At 49.1% G+C, this 9,235-nt stretch overlaps 1 protein-coding gene across 1 annotated transcript; it reads left to right on the forward strand.

Moving 5' to 3' along the window:
* Positions 1-3,739: 3,739 nt before the first annotated feature.
* NPBWR1 (neuropeptides B and W receptor 1) lies at positions 3,740-5,356 on the forward strand. The gene has a single exon (XM_058699585.1). The coding sequence runs from the start codon at positions 3,979-3,981 to the stop codon at positions 4,966-4,968; it is 990 nt and encodes a 329-aa protein (XP_058555568.1). The 5' UTR covers positions 3,740-3,978; the 3' UTR covers positions 4,969-5,356.
* Positions 5,357-9,235: the final 3,879 nt, after the last annotated feature.

Below are 9,235 nucleotides of genomic sequence, written 5' to 3' on the forward strand. Positions count from 1 at the left end.
TTAATTCTTAATTTCTTCTCAATAGTTAGTATTTTATGACCAAAAAATACTATTATGGTGATTTTTATAAATACGATGTTTTTTAATAACACAAAAGTAATACACCCTCATTATAAAAAATGTTTTGGAAATCCAGAAAAGTACAAAGAAAATAAAAATTACCGCTTTGAGGAGGGCACTTGTTGGGATGAGCACTGGGTGTTGTATGTAAGCTGATTTGACAATAAATTATATTTATAAAAAATTACTGCTGAATTTATATCTTACCAAAATATTTTAAAAATATTTTGATGTACATGTTGCATAACTGCACATACTTATACATAATTATGTACATGAAAAGACACATACACACATACTTTTTAATTTATTATTGTGCTGTATAGAAAACTTTAGATATTAACTCCTGCTTCTAGTTTATGACAAAGCAGCTTGCATCACACAAACCCTCCTGTTATGAGCTACCATAAAAATTGAGAAAGAAAACTAACAGCTGTTTGAAGAAATTGGGGAGCAACCAGGAAAGCCAGGATTTGAGAAACCAGATTGAAGTAGAGAGAGGGAGGAGGGTAGGAAACACAGAAAAGAGCATGAAGGCCTAACACACATGTAATTGGAGTCCTGGTAGGAGCAAAGAGAGAGAATGAGACAGAATGGTAATTGGAAGAGTGAATGCTGATGGGTTTCCAAAATTGAAAATAAAAAATAACTAAAAAAAAAGATCAAGTCACAGATGCAGATGCTTTAAAAATCCAAACCTGAATAAATGGAAAGAAAACCACCCCTACCCATCTTAGTTTGCCTGCCAAAAGACAAAATCAAAGACAGCTTAAGAACAGTTATAGAAAAAAGGCAAAGTACCTTAAAGAGCTACAGTAAGACAGGAAACCACTTTTCCAATAGAAACAATGGAGTCAAAAAGAAAGTGTCATCAAAACTACTCAAATGAAAAACCTGAAAATCTAGAATTTCATATCCAATTTGTATTTCAGCTGTTTAAATAAAAACATGTAGAACTAATGAGTTAATGAAATGTGGGAAACTGAATAATAAAATAATTCATTTTAATCCAAAAGAACATAAGAAAGGGGGAAAAAAAGATGAAAACAAGATAAGAGAAACAGAGAACAAAGAATAACATAGTAGGTAAACCCGAATATTGCCTGTGACTACATTAAAGACATTATGAACTAAAGCTTCCATTCAAAGACAAATATTGTCAGACTGGATCAAAAAACCTTTGTTATGTTTGTGTAGGACACATTACAAAATTTGTTTAATGTCTATTTATTTTTGAGAGAGAGAGAGAGACAGAGCACAGCAGGAAATGGGCAGAGAGAGAGGGAGACACAGACTCTGAAGCAGGCTCCAGGCTCTGAGCTGTCAGCCCAGAGCCTGACGTGGGGCTTGAACTCATGAACCATGAGATCCTGATCCGAACAGAAGTCGTCCGCTTAATCGACTGAGCCACCCAGGCATCCCCTATATGGGACACATTTTACACATTAGGACATAGAGAGTTTAAAATTTAAAAAAAATCAAGAAAATACATTCTTTGATAATACCAAGAAATAGCTGCAATAATACCAAACAAAGGAGACTACCTACAAGCAGTAACCTGGTTAAAGAAGGATATTTTGTAATGATAGAAGAGTCCATGCCACTGGAAGAGATAACAATCTGAAATTGATGTGCGCTTAACAGAATGGAATCAAATTATGTACTAAAAAATTAACAAAATTAGAGAAACCTATATTCATTGACTGGTTATTTTTTTTAACAATATCTGTCCGTAACGGATAAAGCAATCAGATAAAGATACCAATAGAGAGAGAAGATTTAAGGAACATAATAATGAACTTGACTAGTTGACATACCTAGAGTTTGGCACCCAAGAAAAGCAGAGCACACATCATTTTCAAGTATACAGGAAAGACTTAGGACGAACAACGATATACTGGGCCATGTTTCAACAAATACCAATGAATTGAAATCACATTGAGGATGTACACTGTCCACAGTGTAATTAAGCTAGAAATCAATAACTAAAAGAACTGGAAAATCTCCAAATATTTGAAAACTAAGCAACCACACACACACACACACACACACACGCATACACATACATACATATATACACAGGTATACATACGTGTATATATGTGTACTATATATGTTTTATATATATATCATGTATAACCTTTTTTGTTTCACTTAACATTAGATGGTGTTTTCTCACATATTTTTAGCTCATGGACATAGCCTGAATTTCCTGTCATCTTCTTCACAAAGTGTGAAACTGCAGGGAGTTTAATTACACAGAGCCTAGTAAAAAGAGAATGAGTGGGTAAATAAAGCATTTGTATTCCTGCACCCAGAGATTCTTCCACCGGCTACTCCCAGCCTCCTCCTCAGTACCTTAGCCTCTCCTCTAAAAATGCCTCATAAGAGACCAAAAAATGCACTTTATTTGGACTTTTGCCTGCTTTTGTGGGAAGGAAACCTGTTTGAGGGAAGCAGGGAGAATCCCGTGGTTTAATTTGCGGCCCTCCCAGAGGGAAGGTGGAGGAAGAGAACAGGAACTGGAGAGAACCAATACCGAGTTGATTTCATCCTGTCCTAGAGGTGGGGTGCCTAGGGTGAGTTCTCCTTTCTGTAGGGGCTCTGAGAGAGAGGGAGATCGCAGTCCAGATCTGCCTTTATTCGGCCTCGCTCGGCCACAGCGCTGTGAACGCAAGGGTGAGTTCTCTTCCCGGGAGAATCAGGAATGTGTGTTGGAGAATCAGGGCAGTGTGTTGAACAACCGGCAACATTTTATGAAATACGCATTAAGAGTCGTGGTACACTGATACATGTATATGCATAACATATAGAGAGAGACTAAATAAAGTATCTCAAATCGTTGACCTTTATTTGCTATGAACGATCTTGTACCTGTGAAGGCCAGAGTATTAGAAAACGGCCGATTTGTATTTTAAAATTGCATTCACTTCTCCCTTCTGTGTCGCGATGCAGTACAAATGTAACTTAAAATTTAAAATTGCATTAGCTCCTTTGGGGTATGGGGTTTTAAAAAGTAGAATGGGAGCCAGAACCGCATTGCTCTTTTAAAATAGACCACTCACCGCCCTTCCCCCCCCCCCCCCCCGCTTTGTTTCTCTTTAATTCTTAGCAGGAGAGCTTTTCATTTATTAATGTAATTAATACGGAAGGGAAAAAAAAGGATTGCTGAGAAACGCGGCTCTCTACCCCACCGCCGGGGCGGGGGACGGTGGGGAGGCGGCCGGGTCAGCGGGGGCGCAGTCGCGGCTGCGCGGTCCAGGAGCTTGCAGGAGCGCGGGGGCTGCACCCGCGTAGACGCGCGCTGGCGCCCGGGGGCCGAAGCGGGGAGGCGGACGCCGGGCGGGCTGGCGCCGCGCCAGTCGGCGGTCTCCCCACCTCCCCGCTCCGGGCAAAGGCGGCCCCTTCCCCGCTAGCTAGGTGACCTAGAGATCGCTACCGAGCTCACTCTTGGAGAGGACGCACGGAAGGTGGGAGACCCGCGTCGGCCAGGGGCGTCTTAAAGCGGAAGAGACAGGTTGGTGTTTTTCCTACGAAGGGTCAGGACTCGTTTCTCTGTCGCACTTTGTTCGAGGTGTTCAACTGGTCACGATAGGATTTCAACAGGTGGCGGAGAGAGGTCACGTGGGGGCAGGTTGGGGCCGCCGCGGCGCCTCTCCCCTCCCCTCGGAACCGCGCCTCTCGCTGTCGCCGCACGTCCGTCATCGTAACCCGACCTCTCAATTCCGTTTTGCAGCCCCAGAGTCCGCGGCGACCGCGTGGGAAGAGGACGGCGGGGAACGCGCCTCCGCGAGGGGGGGTGGTGGAGCCACAGGAGTCGGAGCGCGGTCCGCGCGGACGCGGCGCCGGGGGAGCCGCAGAGCCCGGCGGGGCGGCCGTGGAGGAGACGGGGTCGCCGGCTCCCCTGCCCTCGCCGACATGCACAACGACACCTTCTCGGAGCCGGGGCCCGCCAACGCGTCGTGCCCGGGGCCCGCGCTGGGCTGCCCCAACGCGTCGAGCCTGCCGCCGCCGCTGCCGCCGCCGCTGGCCGTGGCCGTGCCCGTCGTCTACGCGGTGATCTGCGCGGTGGGGCTGGCTGGCAACTCCGCAGTGCTGTACGTGCTGCTGCGGGCGCCCCGCACGAAGACCGTCACCAACCTGTTCATCCTCAACCTGGCCATCGCCGACGAGCTCTTCACGCTCGTGCTGCCCGTCAACATCGCCGACTTCCTGCTGCAGCGGTGGCCCTTCGGGGAGCTCATGTGTAAGCTCATCGTGGCCATCGACCAGTACAACACGTTCTCCAGCCTCTACTTCCTCACGGTCATGAGCGCCGACCGCTACCTGGTGGTGCTGGCCACTGCCGAGTCGCGCCGGGTGGCCGGCCGCACGTACCGCGCGGCGCGCGCCGTGAGCCTGGCCGTGTGGGGGCTCGTGACGCTGGTCGTGCTGCCCTTCGCCGTCTTCGCCCGGCTCGACGACGAGCAGGGCCGGCGCCAGTGCGTGCTGGTCTTCCCGCAGCCCGAGGCCTTCTGGTGGCGGGCGAGCCGCCTCTACACGCTGGTGCTCGGCTTCGCCATCCCCGTGTCCGCCATCTGCGTCCTCTACGGCGTCCTGCTGTGCAGGCTGCGCGCCATGCGGCTGGACAGCCACGCCAAGGCCCTGGACCGCGCGAAGAAGCGGGTGACGCTCTTGGTGGTGGTGATCCTGGCCGTGTGCCTCCTCTGCTGGACGCCCTACCACCTGAGCACCGTGGTGGCGCTCACCACCGACCTCCCGCAGACGCCGCTCGTCATCGCGGCCTCCTACTTCATCACCAGCCTGAGCTACGCCAACAGCTGCCTCAACCCCTTCCTCTACGCCTTCCTGGACGACAGCTTCCGCAGGAGCCTCCGCCAGCTGCTGGCCTGCCGCGCTGCCGCCTGACCCCCGCCCCGCTCCGCTCCCCGCGCGCCCTGCGCCCGGGTCCCGGCCGCGCCAGCCCCGGCGGGTGCGGAGGGAGCAGGCGCCCGCGGCGCTCGGAAACTTGCCGGAGACGCAGATCCCCTGAGGCTCCGGCGCAGACCTCGGGAATCCGACGCGCTAGGGCCGCGTCCGAATTTGAATTGGTGAAGCCCTCCCGAGGACGCGGGAGCACACTGAGTAGAAGGACTGTTGCGGCCGAGGACGCACGCTCACTTCTCTCTAATGCCAAAGGACACCGAGTCGACCCCCCGAGTTTGACAGGGGAGGGGAGGAACGGGGAGGGGAAGGGGGCCGGTATTGCTGGGAATCCCCTGCGCCGCCCCCCCTCTCTCCGGCCGCCCAAGGCGTTCGCAACCCAGGCTCTAGGTGGAGCCCTCGACTCTATCCCCGGGATTCGGGGATGGCGGTGGGGGTGGCGGGGACGGGGGCTGGAGGATGCCGCGGGCGCCCCCAGGCGTCGGCCCCGCGCTCGCCCTGCACCTTGCTTCTTCGATTTCCGGCACTGACTGCTCAAGCCCGCGACCAGCCTGGCCAGGACCTCTATCGAGTCCTTCTTCCCTCGCCCTAATCGCTGCGGAAGCGGGTCCGGTCTCGTGCATTCCATCGCCCACTCCTCCGGGGTGCTAGGGGGCCCGTGGAGCGCGCGGGAGTGTGCGCGCGCGTGTGTGCGTCTGGCGGAGGCGTGGGATTTGGGTGAAGGAGGCTGGAGCTTGGCTGTGACTACCCACCACGGTGGTAAGAACAGTGAAGGTTCCCCTTTCCTGTTTTAGCTCCTTTTCTCTCTGCCTTTCGCTTTTCCTGCCTCCGCTTTCACTTGAAAATGCTCCACGACTCTCAGACTCCGGGGGAGCCCGGCTCGCCCGGCTCGCAAAGGCCGGGAGCCGCGAGTGTCCCAGGCGCGCGGCGGTGGCGCCCCCTTGCGGAGTCAGCTGCTCCGCGCAAAGCGTCCTGAAATCCGGCTCCGCCTCGGAGCGCACCTGCTGAACTGCTCCTTACACTTCTGGGGTCCCCGTCCTCGCTGCTTTCCACAAATGGCTTCAGTCCTCCTACGCCCCTTTGCCCCAGGTGACCTCTCCTACAGCTTGGACCGGTTCGTCTCAATTCTTTGTGCGAGTATTGTTTTTCAGGACCGAGAACTTCACAAATACGTGTGGCCTAATGTCACAAAACTTGTGTGAGGACCGAACGAGATTACAAAGAAGTGTGTATCCGTTCCTTCGATCCCGTTCTCCTCACATTTTTCATCCCTTTTGCCCGAGGGAGAGCCAGGAAGCCGAAATGGCTCAGACCCTCATCTTTGCCCCTATTGGATTCCTTTCCACAGGGAGCTGTCGATTCCCTATGGTTTGTTCCTTAGTGCAAGTCAGGTGAACCCGGTAAATAATCCGATTCTGGAATCACAAGGGAGCCTGACCAGCCCTCTATCTCTATTACTATCTTTACTAATGGGAGGCAAGCGGATTAAGAGAGGGAACTGAGGCTTCGGTTTGCCCAATCATAGGCACTTTACGCCTCAGACACGAGGGCAAAGCCTTAACCAGCCTAGAGTCATTGATTACAGTGTTTCGAAGGGCAAGTTTTTCTTTGGGATGGATTCCAAACAGGAATGAAAATTTCTAGAAACATCTGTTTCCTATAGCGCAGGGTTAGGTGTGAAAGAGAGTGTGAATGTTCTCGGCGGGTTTTGCTTGCTTAGTTTGGTGGGCGTGAATCCATTTCTCGATTATTTAGGTACAAAATACCTTTCAAAAATACATAGAAGGGAAAAAGTCTCCTTTGCGTGGGAGAGAGCAAACTCCCTTTCTGATTTTGGTCAATGAGAATTGCTTCCTTTGACCTCAAAGTTATTCAGAACAGTAATTCATAGCTATCAGTTTAAAAAAAATGCAAATTTAGAAACCTTCTATCTTGGGTAACCAATAATGGTAAATCGTCCAAAATTCAGGGTTTTTTTTTTAAATGTCTCCATTACATTTTCAATAATGTACATTTGAGCAGTCCTCTGCCGGCCGGTGGCCTTCGGAGACCCCTTGAAATTCATTGCAGTATCTTTCAAATTTCTTGGAAACATTTTATTGATTTTCTTTATGACTCACAAAATTCTTTTATGAATCTTGAGTGACTTTTGAAAATTAAAGTTTTAAGCTTAGAGTCACTGCCACGTTATATCTCTGGTGATGGACAGAGAATCAAGTGGATATCTGGCCACAAACACAACCGGTTGAATCCTGGGGATTTGAAACTCCATCGGTTTTCATAAACTCTGCAGCTGTACTTTGACATCCTCTGGACACAGAGCGGGGGAGAGCTGAGTGACCCATCTGTCCACTGTATCCTCCCTACCACAGGTTCGCCTGGGCAGTCTTGGAATCTTGGACGGAGACTGTTGGAAAAGATGGACTGACATTGTTGTGTTGGCCACAGCAAGGCCTGGGTTGGGGTCCGTACCTACCATGGTGTGTGTGGGATTAAGTAGGACTTTCACCCTGGCTTCCTAATCCCTGGATAAACTATTGTGCCATCATTTCTAGGTTGTTGCCTTCATATTAGCACGGAGAAATCCAAATCGCTAGTCCACATTGAGACAAACCCAGTTTAAAATAAAAGCTGAAACATTTTCTGTTTGATGAGTGGATGTTCCATTGCCCGAGAACATGGGAACCATCATTCAGTCGCCTCAGTGCCTCCGCGGAAAAGATCCCTAAATGGGGAAGCCAGCGAATAAATAGAAGTGTTTGACAGGGCAAGATTGAGAATGAAATCTTCTTCTCCTTTATTTCGGTTGATTGTGAGAATGATATCTAACTGCTAATTAGGACAAAAAACTCTAGAACGTAGGATGGGCAGAAAAGCACGATAAGCTTTTATCTTATAATCACAAGCCTCGTTTCTTTAATATTTGAGCCACTCGTGTGGAGAGTGAGATGGGAGAGAAATCGCTTATGTTATTTAGCACACACGTCACTATTTGAGTTAACGGTAAGTACAGGTAGGGCTCACATGTGTAAGGTGGAGAAATTAACCAGAAAACCCATCGCACTTAGAGAAAGCTTGCTGTTCCCCAGCAACTTGCTGAGAAAACAACAAATGATATCCCATCACGGATGGCACTCATTTATACTTACCCCCATTAAGGAAAGGATCAGGGAATGCTTCACATAATGGTCATCTACTAGGGTAGTTTTGGGTCTGGCATATTCGTCCCATTTCATATACAGGAAAAGTAAGATACAAGGAAGGGGGGAGGGCATTTGGCCAGGTACACAAAGACTAATCAAGACCAACCAGAGCCATTTCCTCTTCTAGGAATCGTCTCCTCCTGCTCCAGCAGAGATGAGGTGTATGGCAAGTGGGTAATTTGGAATCATTAGGCCATAGAAGACATTGATGTCTTGGAGATATTTAATTGTTTTAAGCAAGGTGTGCGTACTGTTTCATCATGGGATACAAAGGGAGGATAAGGGATAAGATTTACTAATAGAACGTCGCTCCTAATTCAGAATCTTGAAGGTGTACGGTGTTGTTAAAGGTTATATACAAATAAAAAGTTCCTGGACGAGGGCGGGCTGCATGGCCCCTTCAACTGCAAAACACCGTATGCCCTGTAATCCCCATGCTTTCTGCATATGGAGTGGTGCTCTAGGATGCACCATTCATGAAAAATAGGATGTTAATGGTACCTCTGTTTATACAGATTGCAATAGATGCCATTGTCCTTCGGTGTAGGGCAACGTACATTTATTTATTTATGCCTTATCTTACAAGGTTACCTGAAGACAGATTCCATCAATTAAAAAATGGGGAAAGGGAAGAAAAGGTAAAATGACATCTCTTAGAAACTATTAAAATGGACGAACTGCTTGCTTCCCACAACCCGGAACAGGATTTCTCTTTTGACAAATACCTTCTGGCATCAGGAGTAGTTTGTATTCACAGCAGATGCCTCAAGTGCGGTCCTTGACCAGATGGCCCACTGCACCACGGCCTGGGGAGTCAGCTCAACCTGTTTTTGTGAAGAAAGCATCTCTTTTCTTTAACAAAGACACCTCGGCAGAGGTGTCCCGGGTGTTTTTTTGTAATTCCAGTATAGTTAACATACAGTGTTATATTGGTTTCCGGTGTGCAATATAATGATTCAATTCTGTACATTGCTCAGTGCTCATCATGGTAAGTGTCCTCTTAATCCCCTTCATCTCCCCCCGCCCCCACCCGCCACCTCCCCTCTGGC

The sequence above is a fragment of the Neofelis nebulosa genome, chromosome 14, assembly GCF_028018385.1.
Source record: "Neofelis nebulosa isolate mNeoNeb1 chromosome 14, mNeoNeb1.pri, whole genome shotgun sequence".
Lineage (NCBI taxonomy): Eukaryota > Metazoa > Chordata > Mammalia > Carnivora > Felidae > Neofelis > Neofelis nebulosa.